Consider the following 23,315-nt stretch of genomic DNA (forward strand, 5'->3'; position numbering starts at 1 on the left):
ATGAGGAATCGAGTGCACCCTTAGTAAGTTTGCAGACGACACCAAGTTGTGTGGGAGTGTCGATCTGCTTGAGGGTAGGAAGGCTCTACAGAGGGATCTGGACAGGCTGGATCGGTGGGCCGAGGCCAACAGTATGAGGTCCAACAAGGCTCAGTGCCGGGTTGTGCACATGGGTCACAACAACTCCATGCAACGCTACAGGCTGGGGGAAGAGTGGCTGGAAAGCTGCCTGGCGGAAAAGGACCTGGGGCTGTTGGTCGACAGCCGGGTGAACATGAGCCATCTTTGTGCCCAGGTGGCCAAGAAGGCCAACAGCATCCTGGCTTGTATCAGGAATAGTGTGGCCAGCAGGAGTAGGGAAGTGATCATCCCCCTGTACTCGGCACTGGTGAGGCTGCACCTCGGGTACTGTGTTCAGCTCTAGGCCCCTCACTACAAGAAGGACATTGAGGTGCTGGAGCATGTCCAAAGAAGGGCAACAAACCTGGTCAAGGGACTGCAGCACAAGTCTTATGAGGAGTGGCTGAGGGAACTGGGGTTGTTTAGTCTGGAGAAGAGGAGGCTGAGGGGAGACCTTATTGCTTTCTACAACTACCTGAAAGGAGGTTGTAGCCAGGTGGGTGTTGGTCTCTTCTCCCAAGTAACAAGCGATAGGACAAGAGGAAAGGGCCTCAAGTTGCACCGGGGGAAGTTTAGATTGGATATTAGGAAAAATTTGTTCACTGAAAGGGTTATCAAGCATTGGAACAGGCTGCCCAGGGAAGTGGTTGAGCTACCATCCCTGGAGGTATTTAAAAGAGGTGTAGATGTGGTGCTTAGGGACATGGTTTAGTGGTGAACTTGGCAGTGCTAGGTTAATGGTTGGACTTGATGATCTTAAAGGTCTTTTCCAACCAAAACGATTCTATAATTCTATGATTTATATTTTCACACTCAGTCATTCTGGTTTACATATTGCCATTTATTTACTCATTGCAGCAGAGTGCAAATACCAGTTCCAGGCCTGGGGAGAATGTGACTTGAATACTGCCTTGAAGACTCGAACTGGGAACCTAAAGAGAGCCCTTCATAATGCTGACTGCCAGAAGACTGTCACAATCTCAAAGCCCTGTGGGAAGCTTACCAAACCCAAACCTCAAGGTAAATTCCATTTGCTGAAAACTACACACCAGTTCATATAAATTGCTTGATTTGTGGTGTCCCACGTGACCAGTAGGAACTCAGTAGTACAGGAGATTGTCCTTTCATGACCTTTCCTCAGTTCTGCACTGCTCCTCTCTCCCAGCTGTCAGGCAGACAATATTCCTGAGTTGCATAGTCAAGGCCATCTCACACAGAAGGGGTGAGCTGAAGATTAGAGATCCAATTCTAACCTTAGACCACCTGTACTGCTACCAGTTTGCTGATGCTCACTAGACCTCCAAAGTACAGATGCTTTTCATAAGTCACCTGCTGATGGGAACAGGCCAGTAATAGCACACAAAAAGGTATCATCTTGATAAAGACACCTTTTAGGTAGGTTTTGTTTTGGTATCAAATAATGACTAGTTGAAAAAGGGACTGCTTTCCTTCTAGACAGGTAGTATTGAAGGGATGTTCTGTTCACTGCACACTGAAAAGAGGGTATGCGGATGTTCAGCATCTTTGGGATTATATATTCTTTATTCAAAGATAGCAGGAAGGAGAGTATGGAATGTATATGTCTTGCATTTAAACACGAGTGACAGTGCAATTCCTGGTACACAGAAAGGCATATGCCCTGCATTTGTGTTTCCAGATGTCCCTTAGATAGACTTATTTTCTTTCTAATCATTAAAAGCCTTTTAATGTACTCTCTTGTTGGAGTAGCAGGTGTTATGTGTGTAAGGTGATTTATAGTGGGAGCTAAAACTGTGAGATCTTTTTTGAGATAGACAAGTAATGTGTTTTAAGTGGATTATACAAGCTATGCTACCCTGGCATTTGTTTGCTTAAAACCAGCTAGCTTTAACACATTCCAGGCTCTGAATACTTGGATAATTATGAAAACAAATGTGATTAGGAGTGACAGGTGCAACTTGGACCAGCAATTTTCAAATTGTGGATAATGGTGCACTATTGATCTGAGGGATACCTGCAGGTGGCCTGCTCTGCTTGTGCAACCAGAGACACGTCTGATGGGGTTGCAGATGCTTTCTGTGTGCACATGCATCCAGCTGCTTTGCAGTCAGTACAGCTGTAACTGGTCTTCCTCGCACACCATCCGTGGAGTTATCCGATAATCACTAAGTCTAGACCTGCGTAGATAACGACAAGCTGTGAAGTAGAAAGGATACAACTAGATTTTGAGGGACCACTGACTTGGTTGAGTGGCATCAATAAACATCATCATTTGGGGATGGAAGTGACTGGGTGGGAATGCAGGAAAGGCTTTGAGCTGTGTGATTTTATGTTTATTAGTTTGGGGTGGAAGGACTTTGTTTTGTTTGGGTTATTTTGGAGTAAATTTCCATGCCCAAGTCACTTTTGGAGTTTATTGAATGAAACTTCGTATTGTGCTGCCAGAACGCCGCTGCCACTCGAGCCACTAGTAGCCCTCTGCCTTGTTCTGCTCCCGCTGTCAGTATATTCTGTCAATGGCTGTTGGAAGAGGGGAGAGGGAGACGAAGCAGAGCATTGATGCAGCATCGTTTCATGAGAGCAGTGCTGTTGGGTGGTACAGGTTGTTTCGAGTTACAGTTTTAAAGGCAGATCTTGTGAAATTGCTGGATTGGAGTTAACCATAACTGATTCCGGATATGAGTGAGTTATAGCTAGACAAACTCGGATTGGCGCTGACTGCAGCAAACATAGTTATGTGGTTCGACTTAATTAGGAAATGCAGGAATGCAAAAGGAGAAATAGGTACAAACGTAGGTTGTGATCATAATAACTGTGGGCAGAAATTCTGCTCTCCTGATTGGCATTAGAAATCTCACGGCATCTTCCTGCATGCCACCTGCTCGTTCATCTGCTGTTGGCATTAGTAGGAGCAGCACGCATGGAAGTCACACGCTTGCAGCCTGCCTGGGCCCTGAGCTAAAGATAAGAAATCCATAATCGCAGATCTGTGGCATAACTGCATAGGAGCTACACCGGACAGTGTGTTGGCAGCAGTAGGAGGAACTAGAGTAAGAAATTAGGTCAAGGAGATTAGTACTGTGTGAAATGTTGTGCCCTACTGAGCTTTATTTCTGAATTAAAAATCTGAGTGCTGACATGTCAGCTGGAATAAGAGTATTTGTTTTCTTCCTGAGGTGAAGGAAATTACAGGTTGGAGGTAAGTCCCCACCCACATCTAGATAAAGGAAAAATTAAACTGTATTCAATCTACAGTTATAATAGGACAGATTAATTCTTTGGAGGTGAGAAGTAAGATCTAGATTATTGTCTGAGCACTTGGAATGGACTGCAGGTACATATTAGGCTCCCTTTTCACCATAGCTTTGCATCAATGGTTCAAGACTACAGAGAAAAGCATATGATACATTCTTTGAAAGCAGCAATTTTTTCTGAGGCATAGTGTTGCATAAGGTCTCTATTGATGTGCAGCTAGACCTGTAAATGCTGATCAAGTGCCGTATGTTCCTGCTGTGATTGCCTGGAGTAGCAGGGCAGTGGCTCTCTGGCATTTTGGAGCTCTGGCAGCAGAATGGGAAGTGAGGTGCTTACTGATTACAGGAATCTGTTCTACCGCTAAATGCTTACCTTTCTGACTGGTGTATGCTTCAAGAGCTGCATCACTGAATACATCTCTGACAGGTTGGGAGTACCAAAAGCAGATGTAAACTGACTAAGAATATTGCACTGAAAAATATATTCAGAAAAGGGCTTGTTTTAATGTTTTTCCTGACTAACCCCCTTTCCTGTGCCCTGAATTTTCCTTCTGTTAGGTTGTGTTTGTAACTTCTCCATTATATCACTCTTCCTTTTGATTTCATATTGTCAATGGGGTGAAGTAACAGACCCTATTTAGCTTCTCCAATCAATTGTAGTTTTATATATCTTCTGTTACTTTTGTCACTTGCCATCTTTTAAAGCTACGACCTCTGACTTAAGTTTTTTGTTGTATAACAATTTATCCACGATAAGTATGCTCTCTGCTGGACCTACCTAAATTCCTTCTATTATTTCTAAATCATTTTGGAGATGAAGAGACTGGCCTCTACACAGTGTTCCGAGCATGTCCTCTACAGATTTGCGTTGAAAAAGAAAATATCATTGTAATAATTCCTTTATTGTTCGTTACACCCACTAAATAACCCTCAATATATTTTCTTTTCATCACTGCTTGTATGTGGAGCAGATATCTGTATCTGAGACCTTCACAGTTCTCCCTACCTCTTATATTTTTTAAAAAAAGTTAATTAATGTGATTGGTTAAGAACCCAAGAAGGTATGTGGGTAAGGCAGACTGTTTCATCTAGGCTTGCCCAATGAAGCATTGTGTATCAGATTTCACCAGATACATTTACTTAGTGTGGCTTGGTGTCTGACGTTCCTCCTCAATTTCTCTGTTCTTTGAGAAAAATGCAAACAGATTGATGTAATCTGTAACTGCTGCTCTCCTATTGCTTATCCCTCTTTCCAGCTTATGAACACGCAGTAACTTTGCTGGTAGGATGAATCCTGAGTCTTTCTTCTCACCTAAATATTTGGAACACAACTGCTGTTTCATAGAAATTTGATCTGTGCTTATCAGAAAGGAAAATTATACCTGCAGAAAAATCCCAAGGGTTATCATTTTGCACATTTGCTGATAAAGTATATTTTGGTTTTCCAAGAATTTCTATGAGCTGTGGCAAAAATTCTGCTAAACTAAACCAGGAGATACTCATTAAACCTTGGGAATCAATGCCTCCTGCTTCATAAACTAGCGATCTAAGTGTTTCTTATGGATTTATTTGATTTATTTTATTACTAGTCAGCATTCATAGAAAAGCCTTAAAATCTTTTTGAAGCACTCTCATTAGTTTGGAAACTTTAAAAAAAAAAAAAAGTATTTTTTCCTTATTAGCAATTGCTCTATCTCAGAATTTTTTCTTCTGAACAGCTGACTCAGAAGTGTGGATTGTAGTCTGCATCACTGGACATTTTGGAGCTCACTGCTTGCAAGAGGAGAATTGTTAGAGAAATTCTGCTGTGTATCGGATTTAAGGGGGAGAGCAGATGGTGAATCAGGAATTTGAATTTTATTTGGATTTCTGATGAGCTCTTTTCTCCATAGGCTTGCTGAGGTGTTCTCAGATTGGAAGACAGTAGCTTGGTCTTGGGCTTACAAGAAACTGTAATCTGTTCTGAATATTGTGCATTTGGACAGAGAGATTTCAGCAATGTGACAGTGATATGCAGACACCATGGGTTTGTGTATTTAGTACACAAATGAGGTCATGAGAAAGCTTGTCACAAAAGGCTGGAAAGGATGAAAGGATAATTTTTATCACAAAATCCCAGTGGAGGCAGCCACCTCTCCTCTAGCACACACAATTGCATATTCTAATCAGTGTCTGCAAGGCCGGGGATGTTCAAGGTCTCCCTAAACTATCTTGACAGATGTGAAAGACTCAGGCACTTCTGTCGAGTGGCTGCTCTAATGGCCAGCTTGCGCTGAAGAGCAGAAAACACTTCCGACATACTCCATCTGGCCTACTTCACGGCCACCCAAACTTGATTGATGGGTTGTTCGGGTTCCAGCCAGCCAGAAAGTAAAAGAATGGGTATTGTTAGGATTCAGGAAACTTTTTGCTTTAACTGCTGAGAGAGGAGGAATTTATTTTTATTGAGCTGGCTTGCCTGATAGGCTTTATTTCTTTTTTCATTCTTTCCGTCAGTCTCATTCTTCCTTTCTCTTTCCCCATATCTCTTGTACTTTTAGCTATTTATTGTCCTGATTGAGATAAAAATTAAATAGAATAAGTACTCTACCTGCTCTTTCTGCAACGTACCCTTCATCTTTTGAATTATGCTCCTTATTTCTCTGACAAGCTTTTTCACCCAGCTGTACTTAGTTCTTTTTAATAAATCTCCTTTCCAACTTTTTATCAATTACAGTGTATCTGATCTGTGAGTTACTTATCCTGGCTCAGCTCAGTCCTTGCCACATAGGAAAACTATTCCAACTAAGGTTGGCAAACATTAACACTGCTTACACCACTGTTTTCTTTAATAATCGGGGGTGGCGTCCAAAGTCGCATTCTCCAACACGTGGTGTTTGGAAAGGTTTCTCACTTGAAGGCAAGATCTACCCAAGTTGGTTAATGGTTGTAATCTCTTTCCTGTAATGCAGATCAGGTATAGCATTTGAGAGTCTAGCAAGGCATCAGTGCCGTTCCCTGTGTTTGGCATGGTGTGCATGCTAGTGCAGTGGAGGAAAGACTACACTCCTTGTGTTTTTAATAATTTCATATTGTTTTGAAGAGCTTTACTTAAGAGTTTAGTGCAATATAAATAATCTGCACTGTGTTGTTTCTTTTATCTAGTAATCTTTTACAGGTAGCAATTAGCTAATCCTCCTATCACTGCTTGGAGCTGAGGAAGTACAATTTAAAGAAAAGTAATAATTGAAAGTCAGAAAGGCTAAATGATTTTCCAGGTTTACACAGTATCAGTGGCCGGTCCAGGCACTCAGGAATTGTTGACTCTTGGCTCCATGCTCTGACTAGTAGCTGCTGCTCCCTGTTTTCCTAGTCTACAATTACAATTATCAGAATGTGACCATTTACTTCAAGGTGAGTGTCTGAACTACAGTCTTTAAGTGGGGTCTTTGATTATGACATTATTAATCTCAGTGGACTTAAGACAGTAGTTGACCCTGATTTACCTTGTGTCTTCTTAGGGAGCTCGATGTCAAAACATAGAGCTGGACTTTGTTAATGAGCAGGTATATCCCCGTCCTTATTTTGCTGCCAGAGCAGAAAACAATGTGGGTTTTGAGCACTACAGTTGCAGCCTTGGTTTCTGCCTGCAGACAGGACATCTTACTCGCAGCGCACTGCCAGGACAGACTGACTGTGCTGTGGCAGGGTGACTTGGCTGCTGGTTGTCACAAGCAGCTGACAGTGATGTCTGAGTGAATTGCTCACCTGATAAGCTGCTATCCTTGCTCAGAAAAACTGGGTGCTGCACTGACAAAAGGACCAACTGTGGCCCACTCCATTTTGCATGCTGGGCAATCTGCTTTTTCTGGGGTGCCCTCCCTCAACTTTGCCTTTGTGCAGCAGCAAAATGTCTCCTTCTGAAGAGTAGCTGGAGGGGATGCAGGGGGAGAAGAAATGACTTATTAGGACTGCGATTTTCTTTTGTTTTAAAGATGCTGGTGTCTCCTGTTTTGGTATCACACTGATGCTGTATCTCTCTCCGTAGGTTTCAGAATTCCCCATCTCTAATGTAACTCATTAGTCGTGCAGGCATGCAGCTAGCGTAATAATTAGTATTACAGGAGGCAGAATAATAGGATCTGCTCAAACTAATTAGATACAAAAATGAGGGATTTTCTCATATTAGGAAACAGCTGTGATAGTTAAACAAAAACCTGAAAGGCAAAATTGGGAAGTTTTTCCCTTGCTCTAAAGGATGAGGCAGGTTTATTGAAGAATGGCCTCTGCACTGACCATGAGCCTGCAGTGAAATACAGTGATCTGAGCTCTGCGGGGCAGACACTGGCAGTGGGTGCCCAGTGGGAACAGCATAGCTGGCTGTTATTATTGTCGTTATCATCATGATTATTTGTATTGCATGAGTGCCCAGAGGCCTCAGCTGAAAAAGGGTGCCATTGTACTAAGCATCGCATAAACATCGTGAGAGGCAGTTTTTGCCATGAATAATTTATGCCTTATGGAGCTGAGAAATATGAAAACCAAGAGAAGAAACAGTGGTCCAGGGGGGGTGAGACTGGGTACTATATGCTTGGTTGCGTTTCCCTGTGCCCCTTGCTAGTCTGAGGACAAGGCTTGTTATTTCAAGATGAAGAAAACTCACTGGAAACTTTAGACTGTGAGGACACATCTCTGTGATTTGGCTCCTGCTGCTGTATCATGAGGAAATAAGATTTTCTCAATTTAAGTGGGAACAAGAGTAAGCTGTATAAGAAATGGTGGTTACAGCGTGGACCAGCCTCAAGCTGCTAGTAAGCTGCCAGTGCAGCCCATAACTAATAAAGTTTGGATGTCTTTTAATGGTGTTTTTTTCTGCTTCCATTTCCTTATATTTCTTGGAGGCTTTGCACTGTGGTTTCCCTTGAGATTGCTTTTGTACCTTTGAAAAATTATACTGTTTGGATAAATATTTTGAATGCATCGTTAGATCATAACTTAATATCGATCTGATTGACACAGCCCTGATTCTAGGGAGCTGGGAAATGCTTGTAGGAGAGGAAGAAAAAGAAATCTTTAAAAAAAAACAAAAAACAAAGTAGTATTTTTCAAGTTTTAGTTGTTCTGCAGCTTTTACAGGTGTTTTTGAAAAGAAAAAGGTTGGGAAGTTCCATGGGGAACCTAGCCCTCCATGTTTTCTCACCCCCGATTGTATTTCAGATTATTTTTTTTCTGTGCTACCCCAAAAGATGAAAAACTGGATGTAAACAAATGTTCTTATTTAACCCTCTTTTGCCTGCAGGAGTTTCTTTTAGGATTTAATACAGTCCTTTTGGGGGTGAAAGTTTAAATAGCCTTGTGTGTGCCAATTCTGTTACGTGCTCGTTGTCTCACTTTCCTGGCTTGCGAGAGCAGTCCAGCCTCCTTGGCAGTAGTCAGTGCCCTTGAGCCGTGAAAATGCCTGAAGCTGTGGGTGTTGCTGTGATAAAAGATATGCCATCAGCAAATGTTTACACTCATTACTGTTCCCAGCAGTGAAACAGAGAGAAAGCCCTGTTCCTTCTTTTCTGCCCTTTCCTTCCCTTTTCTACTTCTTCACTTCCTTTCTTTTCGAGCTTTCTTTTTTCTCCTTATCTCATTTTCTACGTCACCATCTCTCTATCTGTTCTTCTAGCTGTGCTTACTACGAAAGTTTGTGACTTTTTCAGAGTGTGGAGCACTGATCAAAGCCATGCCCCTGTCCCTTGCCCAGAGGGTAGATCCCATCTGGGGCAGATGCAGAAAGCACAACCGAGAAATGCGGAGAAATGTGCATTCCTGGTTTTCAAAAACTAAATCAAATGGGGTCTCTATGCACAGTGTATCACAAATAACTTTCTGTTAAATAGCTTTTATATATAATATAATATATATTTATATACAGTATAGGTCTCAGTTTGACATATAAACTGCCTCAATGTGTGATCTTTTTGCTATATAGGTATATGTCAAACCCCAAATGGATCATTAATAACTTTTGTTTCCAGAAGTCTCTTGCAGACATGCAGAGTAAACTCTGGATGTATCAGTCTGTGCCCACACCTGCCTCGCCAGCATTAAGAGGGATCTTGTGTACAGCATAGGCAGAGGGCTGAAGAGCCAGCTGAGCCGGGGTCCTCTCTTGTGCTGAGCGTAGAACATGACAAAGAACAATAAGAAAGTCCGTACCCTATGGAAGCAGCAGTACAAATGTACCAGTGGCAGATGAGAAGAAGCAGGACACAGAAGAGAGCAAAGTGAGCTACTTCGGGAAATCACTTACCTGTTAGCCAGACCCCTTCAGCAGCCTCCAATTGCAAAACAAGCTTCGCGTGAAAAGTTTATCCATTGCAACCTTCTGAATATTTGTCTTAAGGATCTAAAATCTTAGATACATGTGGTTCAAACGTAAAGAAAATGAGATTAAACTTTCCTGATCTTTGTCTTTGGCAATTAGGCCATCTGGCAAAATCAGAAAATGCGTGTGTCTCTGTGTAGGCAATTTTGAAAGTTTTTCTCCTAAATTTTTGAATGAGGAAATCACCAAAATTAAACTTTTCTGATTAAAATCCTTGGCTTCCACAAATTACCTCTTAAAAAAAACTTCCGGTAATTCCTGATGAGTTTTATGTAAGGATGTTAAAAGTGAACTTTTTTTAGGTCCTTTCATTCAAATGTCAGTTTAAGCAATCGCTTCTGACTGTTTAAGAGCGTTTCAGAGCTTTGTGGATGGTTTTAGAATAAATTGGATTAATTTTTCCCTGCTTTTATTTCTTCTTGCAATTCCAGTGAGAAAGAAAATGACGAGAAACTTTTTGCCATGAGTGGCGCTCTGGTCCATTTCTTTGTCAGATCCGTTAGAGTTTGTTACAGTCATAAATCTAGCTGATCCCCATTCATAAACACACATTGCAGCGTGCCTTCCTGTCTTACACGGTGCAGCTCCACCCTTTAGGTTTTGAATTGGGTCATCTTGTGTTCAACTGGGAACAAATCCAAGTCTATCCAAAATGGGAATTTAGCGAAGTGAGAAGCAGAACAAACTTGCTGGAGAGGAGTGACTGGAAGAGTCAAGAAATGAGAAACACTTACAGACAACTAGAGAAAGTAGTTAAACGGCACAGAGCTAAAGTTATAGGGGATATAATCAATTGTAATATATTAATGAAGTAAAAGTCACATCAGAGTCATTGATTCATTGGAGACATGCCTTCTACTGCTGTTTAACTAGTGGAGTATTGCTTTTTTTCCATCCAGTAGAACTGTGTTACTCAAAGAGGCTTTTTGAAGAATTAATTTTGGAACAAAATTGCTATCGTAATGTAGTTTTTCCTTCTTTAAACCATTTGAAATACATACATGCTGTATATAGTGCAGGAAAATAGGAGGAAAAGAAATTAGATGGCCATGAAAGGTTCTTTTCTCTAGAAGCAGAAAAAATCTCAGAAATCAAGGGATTTGTTTCTACAGTCATGGAATCACAGGATAGTACAGTTTCAGCTCCTGGAGAGCAGGATGAAACTCTTTTAGGGTGATATTTTTTTCACCGAGGGATAAAATCCTTGGCTTCGTCAAAGTCAAGACTACTCCCTTCCGCATGGGTTGGCATTTCATCCCCAAAATTCAAAAGTGCCCTGCACCCAGTTGCACCATTGCCCTTCTCCACCATAGCAATCAGTAGTTTGGAAAATTTGCCCCAGTGAGAGGTAGAGCGCCCTTTAGAAAACCTGCCTCTCTATATATTCAGTGGGGCTGAGTGCTGTTTCCTGGGAAAACTGTCCCCTGAACACCTGGCATTGAAATTTTTGTCTCTTAACTTTCCATCAGCACAGCTGATTTGTTATTTCAAATGATTTATACTGCTTTTGGGGACACTGCTTAATGTTTATATGTAGGAGTTCAGCAGTGCCCTGAGTGAATTTTTACCACCTTCTCAACAAATGAAAATAAATACCTGCAAATCTTGGCTTACAAAGCTTGGCTTCCATTAAAATGTAATTACCTCCCTTTTGTGCCTTATACATTAAGAGTGGCTTCAAATGGTATGTGGCTTCTGTTCGACATAATTGCTTTCTTGTGCTGCTTGCATAGTAAGAATGAGGCTCCAGAATAAAGGTGACTATTTAAAGAGGGCTTCTCTGTCATTCCAAATTGCATAGAGAAACTTCCTGCTTATCAAATTAATTTCTTTACTGGTAAGATCCTTACTGGAATTTTTGTTACTGGTCATCACAGACTGGTGGGTCCAGTGCTAATCCATGACCACCCACCTTTTAATCTTGCGAATAATTCTTAGGCATACAACTATTCATAGGGTTATTCAGGTGATGTGTGATTAGATAAATCCAGTGTGTGTGCACTGGCGCAGTTTGCCCTTGCAGGGCTATCTGTACAATGCTACATGGGTGTTTTTAACTTGCTGGAAACGCTCTGGGTTCCAGCGGGGAACAGGGTGGCTGTGCAGTGCTTGGTCGCTGTGCCCTGCAGGGACTGCCGGGTATTCTGAATTTGCTCTTTGCACGTGCCTGGTCCAGGCTCCTGGCCTCCATCGGAGCAAGAGCACTGCTAGGCAGCCTCTCGCTGTGGGATAGGAGGGAAGGAGGAAAGTGTATGCCGTAAAACAGACACAATAATTGAGGACTGTTTTGTCATCCTCATTAATCCTCTGGAGCATACGTAGCTCACTCCTCGGTACTTTTGTTTTGCTGCAAGGATGCACAGGCATGCTAAAGCTAAGTATTTCCTTGGGGTGAAGGAAGCCCAGTCCAGAGTGGAGAAGGCATAGCTCCTGCTTTCCTCAGAGTGGCTGTGTGCTGAGCCACGCCGGAGGTGGAAGGGCAGTTTGGCTGGGGCACTAACGCACAGTGCACCTGAAGCCGCAGGCAAATAGCTACCCTCGTCCCTTCCCTGTGCTGCGCAGCTGCTCGCCTCAAGCGTTTGAGAGATGGCGAGCGATAGCACCCACTCCCACGTCAGTGCTGACCCTGCTAGTGCTATCTGTAGGAGAAATACCTTTGCTAAGGCATTTAATGTATTTAAATTAATGTGTTTAACTGTAAATATCAAATGTATTTGTATACCTTTCATAAAGTTTTATTTTGAGATGTTTCCAGTTTTGTGGCCTGCAAGCCAGATGTGGTGTGTGGGATAATTCTGTTGCAGTTTGGCACTGAGCTCTGCTGAGCAGGTCTGTGAACTGGCCAAAGTCTGCACTCCTGAAATCCAGGGTTCTCATCTTGCTTTTTGCTTTGTTCCTTCCTCTCTGGATCCTGAACTCCACTATAGGTAGCTCATACCTCCAACTGGTGTCTGGCTCAGCACTGAAAAGACTGGACCACTTAGCTTTAAAGCAGATGCTGCAGTGAGTAGATTCAGATTAAAATTCTGCGTGAGCTGGTGTGAACCTGGATTTCATCTGGTCAGGTCATCTCATCATAGTGGCTCTTGATATTATGGTGGCACTTGTCTGCAGCAAACACACTCCCTGTAGCCAATGCACAGGTGATGCACAGATCCACAGCTCTGTCTTTGCAAATATTGCATTAATCAGGTAGTGTGAAGTGAAGGAAACTGCGGTTGTCCTAAAGTGCTTGCAAATGGCAGCGTTCTGCTGCTGAGCGTTCTGCTCAGGGTAGTCCCTGTCACTGTGCAGCTGTTCTACTTCCTTCTGGCTCAGTGGTGACTGTCATTGAGATCAAGGTGCTTTGCTAGCGCCAGTGAGATGTGGAGAGCAGCATAGTGGCTTCCCCATCCTAAGGCTGTTTCAGGGAGCACTGCTTGCTGGGTACTATAATTTCTGATGGCAGGCTGGGACCACATGGCTGAACCAAGGGTCTGCGTCCAGTCTGTGCTAAGCTGAATTGAATTTCAATAATTTTCCTGTATGAAATAGGAATCTGAATGGAGTTATTTGGAGACCGTGTACTTGGGGATCTTTCCGTCACCAAGTCAAGCCTGGCTACCCTTGGAAGGGACGCATTGGCAGACCAAACGATCAGGGTGGACATGGATCCCAGCGTGGCTGTGTGAGCTGACGAGATAGCATGCCATAAAAGTTGAAATAGTCATGTAGGGTAAACAGAGATGAGGACGATGAAAGCCTGAATGACACTGATGCAAAGAGTAGGTCTGAGCAATGAAAAAACATGAATAAAGTACGTCTTAAAGCATCTTTTTACTTTGTTAGCCATGGATATACTGTAGTCTGTAGCCTGACCATAGTCAAAACAGGTGGAGGGTAGCTGTGTACAGGCTTGTGCATGAGAGTGTGAAAGGCAACATTTCATGGGTCAGTACCTGGGTATTGGTTGTCTGTAGCAGGGTTTTTAAAAGAGCCTAAGGGACTGGGAAATAATTGAGCAGTGTTCTTTTTTTCTTTTTTATATTACCACAACTCTGGGGGTGCATGTCATTCCATGGAGCAAATGTGCTTTGCATCAATACAGCTTGCCTGTCTGAAAGGTTAAGCTGTGGTGGCGTGAGTACCTTTAACGTTGAGAGGAATTACATCCCACACATGAGGGTTTTACTTTGCTGAGGCATGACCAGGCCAAAGAAGCCCACCGTCTTTGTAGGTAGACAGGTTTGGCAGTTTGGGGATATGCAGGTTATCACAAGGTAGACAAACAGGGAGGATCGAGCTTTTGCTAACAGGAGCTGATATAGACCCTCAGGGCCAAGTGCAAATGAATAAACAGTGTGTTGTCTGGTTCCTCAAGTCAAGTGAGGACGGGGACCTGATGCGATCACTTGACTCACAGACCCAAACCTTCTTCTCGTGGTGACTTCACCCCCTACTGTGACTGCACGTACTCTTCAGCAGAGTCCTGTTGGTGGTCTGCCCACATTCATTTGTCTCCTCTGCCTTTAGTAAATTTAGTCTGCAGAGTGCTTTTCTGCTTGTGCTGGGTCTAAATAGATTTTACAGATTCCAGTGCTGGTCTGATTGACAAAATCGCCTGTTTCTTTCAGAGAAAGTGGTGTTGGGGTGGGAGGGGCGAAGAGAGAGTGGAGAGAGAGTGCAATCAGTACAGAATCCAGGAGGGTCAGTGATACAGGGGGGAAATTAGAGGAAGAGGGGGATGTGGATAAAGAAGATAGGAGGGGAGACAGCAAATCTGTAGGGGAGAAAAAGCTTTAGCTTGAAAGCAAGGTTGCTAATAACTTAATGAAAAATGACATTTGGGAATGACAGTTTGTAAAATAGTGCCAGATTCTGTGAATGGCTCTGGACCACAGGCATGCGTACCACACACGTGTGCATACACACGCCACACCCACACCCCCACACCCCCAAAGGTGGGGAAATAAAAGTAAAATAGTAAAAAAAAAATCATGTTCACATTTTCAGACTAAAACAAATTACTTCTTGTTATAAATTATTATCCCTTTAAATGTTAAGCAAAGTTTTTAAGGGAAAGAGATTTTAGAGCAGATTATGTGACTAAACCTGAAATAGGTATTTTATTTTGCTTTGACTAAAGGATTATTGGAAATTGTTTTAGTTTTGTTGAAAAAGATAAAGAAAAAACTGTTGTGAAATACTAACAAACAGGAAAAACAACCATCAGAGAAATGTGATAACCAAAGTCTGCTGTCTGCTGGAGGCACCCTGGCCCTATCCATAGCTGAAAGATGTCAGTGTAGCTCCCTTGACTTTAATGCAAGTAAGCTGGTTTCACCAGAGCTGATGATTGCTTGACTGTCCACACCACCCAAACTGGTCAGCGAGGAAAGAATCTTATTCACAAAGAAGAGTACCACCTTAAGGGCCAAGTGCTTGTCTTCTCATTCAAGGTGATATTTGTTATTTAACCTGAGATGGCTTTCATTGGTTTGTTTGGGTTTGGGTTTTTGTTTGGTTTGTTGTTGTTTCTGGTTTTGTTTTGTTTTGTTTTTTTTGGGGGGGGCAGGGGAGAGTATTGAGAAGGAAGAAACAAAGACAGGATTCAAAGCAGAAAAGCGAAACCTGGGTTAAGGCAAACATGGGTCTACTTGCTTGCTATTTTGGTTCCAGGAAAGATGCTTCGCAGAAACGCAGTTTCCGGCTCTCTGCAGTGCCTGTTGTGCTGTGTTTTGTGGTGGTACCCACAAGGATTTATTCACGTTCCCAGGCAGAGCTGTTGTTTCCTTCGTTACAAGGCGACGTGATACAGGAGTTCCTAATCCCCTTAATTCATATTCATTTTTTAGGCCCCTCTGTGAATTTCCTGTACTTGTAGAACTCCACACTACCCTATAGCACAGTGAAAGTTACCGCAGACGGTAGTATAATGTATAAACTTCCACTTGACCCTGTGCATTGTTCCCTTATTTACCCCAAATCAATCAGAGAAGCAGATGCTCCCTAGTCCCTTCCCCGTCCTGCCAGTACGAGCTGGCTGGACAGACCGTGATGCTCTCGTGACTCCAGACCAAACTTCAGTCGCCTCTCAAGTGCGCGTAGGTGTTTGTCCCAGACAAAGCGGGAAGGGTTGGCAATGGAGGAGCTAAAGAAACAAGTGAGCTTTCTCACCACGCTCTGGAGTCGCTCTCACATTCAGAGAAAGCCAAAGACTAACAATGAAATCGAAAGGAAGCCAGGGAGGGGTATGTGTGTGGGTAGTGTGTGCAGAGCTTGCTTCCAGCACTCCGCTGAGCCATGACCCGGTTTCTCCAGGAGCTGCCTGCTGTTTTCTTATTTTCAAAGTGAGTTCCTGAGACAATGCTTTGCATGCCAAACAGGGTGAGCTGCTCAGATAGGAATGGTTCTGAACCGGACATGAACCCCCTTTCCATCTTCTCTAGCGCCTCGATGGCTCGATTTTTTTCTTCTTTTCCTTCTGTTTTCCCTTTCCTTGTTCAGAATGAGGAGACAAAATTAGTTCTTACGTGCAGGGATGGATGAAATTTATTGCAGTGACTGCTAGATGCTAATTTTTTATGGTTATTGTTTTGACAGAATCCAAGAAGAAGAAAAAGGAAGGCAAGAAACAAGAGAAGATGCTGGATTAATGGAGCCAACTTGGGCAATGTGAAAAAGGGACATCAGCAAACATGATCAGTTAACAGTTTCATTTATACCTAGGCATTTTATCCTAAAATTATTTATAGCTTAATGGTACCGTAGGAGGAAACAAGCAAACACAGAAAAAAAAAATCCTTTTTTTATTACTTTAGTATTTTTAATGTATAACCCTAACAACAATTTTTAGAGGCCTGTAATAAAGGACTCCAAACTCATTTAGAAAATCATGTCTATTGTATATTGAACAATGTAGAAGTTTTTAAAATATTTTTTTCTCAAGTCTTGCCATAGGTCTCAATCTGGTAATTAGTCCATGCAAACAGAACCTGAACCTGTGTGGAGCTCCGCTGAAGCCAGTGGTGCCCTGTGTGAACATAGAAGTCTGGTTGGATGCAATTATATTTATGATTGGGACCTTATATCTGGAAAGAAACAGACTTATTTCTTAAGTTCTTATTACTTCTGGATAACTGTATGAAATTATTTGTTTAAGGAAAGGATGGGGGCATTTTGTTGAGTATTTACAGGCATAGAATTTTTTGGATGTGTGGTAAATGTTCATTCCAAAATGCCACCATCTCCAGGTAAAAAACAGTAGCACTCCTATTCTTGGCCATATTTTGGATGTTGGCAGTAAAAATGCTGAAATCTTTCAACGTAGAAGAGGCCTAATTTTTCATGATTTTCTAGCAATGATTTTTCCAAGTGGAATGATAGCAAAACTTTCCACTTTTTAGCATATCAATGCTGGTGGATGGTAGTGTCCTCTGTTTTACCTATAAAAGCTGAAAAGTGCTTTCTTTTATTTGTTTATTTTGCCAGAAGGGAGAATATACTTTTCACAAAAATCCAGTTGACATTGTTGCAATTCTTCCTGACCCAACTCCTTTTTATATCAGTGGGAATTTTTCTGTTGATTTTAATTATAGCTGGTTGAAAAATAATATGTGTGGTGGGAAGTAACAAGAAATCTGTTTGGAAACTGCCTGAGATATAGTTCATATTTTTGACCAAAAAAAAAAGGACAGTTTGTGGGACTTGAAACCAATAGGAATTAAATTATTTTTTGTTTCTCTCTTAGTAAAGCTGAAGGGAAATATAAAACCAGTACCTTTTGCTTTCTTCCATTTTTAGAGAAGCAAAAAAACCTTGGAGAAGCTCAGTCAAAATACAAATAGTTTTGTGAATTTTTTTAATTTTTTTTTTTAAATGGTCGCAGGAAAAAAAAAATTTACAACCAGCTGGTTTTGAGTTTGTTCAATTTTACCTGTTTTAAATGATAATAAGTCCTGAGAAAAGTGACAAAGTAGAAAAAAGATCTGACAAAGGGCTGGTCTGTCCCCAGGTAAAGGGTTGTTTAACAAACTAAACAACCAGCAGACCAGAGTTTTTAGAGGAAACATAAGGGATTTCAGTTCCCACATTAATTTCAAAATCATTGCTTTTAAAATTCTAAATCTTAAAATTTAACATCAAGAAATACACTTTGCCATTTGGGTAGGCTGCAGGCTTGCCTGCTGGTCAAGAGGAACAGTCTCCCTTGCACTGCTGTGGGTACCCACTGACTTCAGCGAAGCTGCAGCAGAGTATGTTCATCCGAGTAAATCCCATTGCTCTCTTGGCATTAGCTTGTAGACAAGCAGAGAGTCTTTCTTCCAGACTAACATCGCTCCCCTTTTCTATGCAAAAAAATTATAACAATTGCAGACCTTGCCCTCTTTTTTCTCACATGGAGGGTATGGCTGATCTGAACTCACAGTGAGGCAAGTCCTTCTGTAGATGTTCCCAAACCCTTTTGAAGCCAGCTAGCCAAGGCTGCACACAGCTCAAGGTAGACTAGCCACACAATTATTTCCCAGACTTCTTGGGTGTATTTTGCAGTCTGTGTTAATGTCCTTGTTATTTTGACTACGCTGTTAGACATACTTGAGCCCGTGGTATAGCTAAAAATGTCCCCAATATGTGGTGGATGTGCAATGACCAAATCCAAAATCATAAAGGCTCATATTTGGCTGGTTCTGGGTGCTATTTGGTTTGTTCATGGTCTGATCAGGTCTACCTGTGCTTGTGCCTCAGAATTAAACTAATGGATTGGTAGGTCTGATTGACAGCAAAGGGAGAAAGAAGCTTTTTCACTCACCAAAGGTTTGTCTGTCTAAATGCTGCATCAGTTCACTTAAAGTGGTTCAGCTTTGAGTGCAAACACTGTTGCACCATTGTCTTACACTGGTTAATCTAGTCCAAGTTTCATGGGGAGCTGGCAGGGGTTGGGAATGATTCTGAGACCAACAGTTTGACTATCCTTTAGATGTGACTTCTGATTTCCACCTCTGTGAGTAAGAAGAAAATAAATTCCCCTGTGTTTCCTCTGACACCTTATGGCCCTTATGATTAACTGCCCATCTGGCTTGTTAAAGGAACATTCCTAATAGTTTGAAGGAATTCAGTTCCTATGGCGGTACAGGGCCTCCATGGAGAGAGTTTACAGAAAGCAAAGAAACAAACAAAAAAATACCATGTTAGGACCAGAAGAATGCAGCAGTCCTGGTAGCAAAGGGTGTGAAATAGGAGAACACTTCCTCTGTACTACTCAGCCACATATGTTTGGATCTATATTGTCATCTTATTGTTGACAGTAATTGGAATTTTATCTGTCATAGTTTATAAACAATGAAGAAAATTTCCAAGAAACCAGCAGAAAACATTCTGTGGAAACTCTGGCTATGAAGGAGATGATAAAAGGATAAAAGTAATTCATGGCAGAACATAGAGGAAGTTGAATATAATAGGTCAGTCAGGTCAGCGCTGGTACCTAACAGGAGCAGTTGCTTCACTAGTGACGTTACCAAGAAAGCAGGAGGCAAGTATCTGAACAAAACCTCTTCCCACCCTATCTTGCTTAGTTTCCACTTGAGTCATTCTGAAATTTCTCCTTATTTGCTTTCTAATCTTCTACCCTCCTTCCTTCAGGAGGGCAAGCTTGTCTGACGGTGCTGTGGGGGCAGCAACTTCAGATGAAATGTGTGTTTTACCCTCTTGGTGCTATCCTGTTACAGTGGAAAATGACTTAGCATAGATGTGTTGCTTAGCTAGTTTAACCAGCTGAGGCTTGTTTCATGAATGTCCCTCTCAAGAAGTGGTTTCCATCTTCATTTGCCTTAGCTGTAATATGGTACGGGGAGAGGATAGAAATCCCCCAAATGACAGCCTTTTTCTGAGCACTCAAATCTCTTAGAAAAGAGAGGGGTGAGTTGCTGAACATCAGCTAAGGATGAATCTGCATCCAGACTCCGAATTCTAGCAAGTTTAAACTTAGGGGAATTTGGGTATAGCTCCCTTCCCTTCATCTAAGTAGGCTGAGCCATGCTTCTAAGCAATTAGGCCTGTCTATATCTTGATTCAAAACAATGTCTGAGGATTGGGGCATTTTCAGACTTTGACATGTCTCCTGACAGAAGTGCCCATATTGAAAGAAAATCATTGCTTGTCAGCCCTGCATATTTAACGGACTATTAAGTGCAGCAACACTACAGGGCAAGGCTCCAGGAAGAGAAAACATTTGTTGTACATGCAGGTAGATACTAAGTTGTAACTTACTGATTCTCATCTTCTAATGCCATAATGACATTCTGGACTGTACTGTTTTTCAAAGGAGAAAAATTAGAAGAAATGAAGGAAGAATAATAATAAAAAAACATATCAACAGACAGTGTTGGAGACTTTGTCAAGAAGAGACAAGTATGAAGTCAGGAGCATTTTGTACAAACTTCTTTGCATGCTCCTTGAGTAGGGATGGCAGGATTACTGGCTGGCACATTTGTTTTTATGCTTTGCTTGATTTGTGCCTTAATGAAAACTAATCAAATGTAGAATGTTGCAGAGAAGTCCCACTCCAACCTCAAAAGGACGTGTCCAACAGGAGGCAATGTCAAAAGGACACAATAGTATGTCTGTCTTTTCTGGTTTAGGAATGCAAGTTATGATGATGTTGACAGCAGAAAACATAATGTATTTCTTTAACTTTGGTGTATATCCTTCACCACTTGGCATGTGGCAATGGACAATTCAAATAAAACAATGGAGCATTAGGATGAACTAAAAGGAAGTGAATACTTATGGAGACTGTTTATGGAAACAGGCCTATAAAACTCCTGAAACTAACCATGCTGCTAGCAGGGAGCTTTGAAGGTAAACATTGTGTAGCATTCCCCTTTCTTTAATAGAATTCCTTAACATATGATGAACTTTGTCTAAGTTTCCTTAGTCTAATGTCAACGATGAGGGTGGGACAGAAGCCAGCCTGACTTTGCCTCAGTCTAGGAACTGCAATAACATTAACAATGTAAACCTGCCACTTGTCTAAAGCAAAATACTGGGGCGGTACATCATTTTAACGGGACACAGTAGTCTTTCACATGTCCCACATTCTTATAGGAAGGAGAAACAGTACGTCAATGGGGGTAGGTATCTCATATTTAATCGTTTTAAACTCTCCAGGACAGCATCTTCTGTGAACTTCTGTGTTCCCTCCTTTGCAGGGACAGATTATACCTGTTGCCTGCCTTCCCCCACTCATCCCTAATTTTGATAGTATTTTTAGATTTTCTGTCAATTCTCCTCTCAGCCAAACTTCTGTGGATATTGTGAATCCTTCCTCATGCTTGAGGCTGTATTCTCTATTTCCTCCTGGATTGTTGCAGAACAGCCCCAGCAAGCCCCTACCATCAGGTACCTCTCCTTGTGTCCTTCTAAGATTAAAAGGCACAGTAGCAACTTGTTTATCAGAAGATGACAATGATCAAGGAAATATGAGAATGAGCAAAGAGATTCATTGGGAGGGTGGCTTGCCGGTAAAACCTTTGTCATAGCTCAACCTGGGTGAGGCTTTCTAGGGAATAGAAATGCATCACATTTGATCAAAAATTAGAATGATGAAAGAATATCAGCCCTCAAACAGAAAAACACCTTAGCTAGATAAACAGTGGCAAGAAGCTGCCTCCTTTCCCACTGTGTCCTCTTTTACCATCAAATTAAAGGGAAGAGGCGTGGCACATCATAGAACTTCAGGGATAGTGGAAGACTTGCCTGAGCAAAGTAGAGCGCAGATAGAGCCTCTTCAACCCCATGGTTGTTTGCGTTTGGAGAAGCAACAGAAAATTTTGTGTGGTTTTGGACCAAAACTAAACGATGCTGAAGTCTAATCATTTTCCTAATGTCTCCTTTCTGCTATTCTTCAGAAATGACAGTCTGCCTTGTGGCCTCATCACTCTGACCTGAGCAGAAATGAGATATTTTAAGGAAAACATGGGAATTCAACTGTTCAACTATCATTATCTCATTGGTGGGGCTGTGCAATCCTTTCACCCTTTCTGCAGTTTGCCATTCAAAAGAGTAGTGTCTTGGGGTCCCAGATGGCTAAAAACTCAGTAGGTGTCTCCTAGCCTTTAAAATGCTTGGCTTGGAGTGAGTTGCCTGTGAAAAACCTGTACCCGCAGTTCTTATTCCTTTCTTTAAAAAAACACAGTAACAAACAAAACCCACAACAAAACTGAAAGTTTGTGTCCAATGTATAAATTTACTGATGAGATAAAACAGAGGCTCCCAAGTATTCCCATTTCAGAAGGTCATTCAAAGTTAAAGACTCTACAGAAGCTTTAGCCCTGAATTCTGTGATATAAAGCTAGGAAAATGGATAGCCTCTGCGGGGCTCTCTTCCCCATAGCCAATTTCATTCAATTAATTACACTGTTTGAATTCCCTCACCCTAATCTACCTGGCAACAAGATATTATTTAACTTTTCTCATTAGGTCGTTCATTACACTTCCCATATTATAATTACATAGTTCATCTAGATTTTTACAGCTAAAGGAAATGGCTCTGATAATCCAGCGTGTGTTGTGGTTGCTGAGGGGACCTGAAGCAGAAGCAGACTAGTGCAGCTGCAGCTTGGATCTGGAAACCACTAAGGAGGATGTCAGCATCAGGCACAGCAGCTCTCTAAATATACATGCATACATGCTGCCTATATGTATCCATATATGGGGAAGCAAAACTCTATTAAAAAGTGCATCCATAACTCAAAACGTGTCTCACAACTAGTGCTGCCACGTTTCCAAGCTAAAGTAGAAGTGAAAGAGCTTTTTGCCCTGTGGTGTTATTTACATGAGGATGCAACAGTAGTATGTAGGATGAAGAGCTAGGTTTCTTCCCACTCGCCAGCATATCAGTTTAAGGATAGCGGTGTCTGAGGAAAATGCGAAACACATGCCAGTGAAATGGCCAATAGGACTTAGTATCAGAGTGATGTTCTCTTCTGTCACGCCAAGTACATGGAAGGGCTTTGTTCAAAGCCTCAAAGTGGATGAGCTGCTTCAGTTAGGCGTGAACATAGAAACCCAGGCAGAAAAAGTCTTTTTCTCTGCCAATAAAAAGTGAGGAAAATGGAAAAAAAAAAAAGGAAAAAAAGTAAAACAGAAATCATCTTGGTACTTGTAGTTTGGGTATTAAACAGAAAGAAGGAATGAAAGTCAAAATAACAAATTAAAGCCTGAATATCATGTTAAATGGATTTCTAATTCTGTATATATCTATTAAACCAGTGCTATATGATATCCTCTCATGGGTTACTCTCTTTTTCCTGTTCCTTTTCCTTTTTTTTCCAGTTTGTATATTGATTTTGTAAGCTAGCAGTGTGTTACCTTTTCAATTTTTTTAAACTTGTATGAAAGCCATATATCCGTATTGTAGAATGAAAACATTAATCCTGTAACATCCCTTAATGTTTCCCTTAGCTCTGTGGGATTGTGGGAGGTTCTAGAGAATGTATATGTTTACCAATTGTATCGACATAATTTACTTGCTCTTAGTGGCGATAAAGAATTAAATAAACTAATACACAGAAGCGTGGTGTTCTCATTTGGTTGTAGTAAGTGTAGTAGGGGACTTCTGAAGTTTCTTAAAG

At 41.6% G+C, this 23,315-nt stretch overlaps 1 protein-coding gene across 1 annotated transcript in view; it reads left to right on the forward strand.

The window, feature by feature from the left end:
• Nucleotides 1-23,252, forward strand: part of PTN (pleiotrophin) — an 81,729-nt gene extending 58,477 nt beyond the window's left edge. The window contains exons 4-5 of the mRNA XM_075755735.1: nt 979-1,140; nt 16,288-23,252. Of these exons, the coding sequence (XP_075611850.1) occupies nt 979-1,140; nt 16,288-16,340 (215 nt within the window). The 3' untranslated portion in view covers nt 16,341-23,252. The remainder of the gene's footprint in view (nt 1-978; nt 1,141-16,287) is intronic.
• Nucleotides 23,253-23,315: the final 63 nt, after the last annotated feature.

Source organism: Balearica regulorum, chromosome 1 (assembly GCF_011004875.1).
Source record: "Balearica regulorum gibbericeps isolate bBalReg1 chromosome 1, bBalReg1.pri, whole genome shotgun sequence".
Classification (NCBI taxonomy): domain Eukaryota; kingdom Metazoa; phylum Chordata; class Aves; order Gruiformes; family Gruidae; genus Balearica; species Balearica regulorum.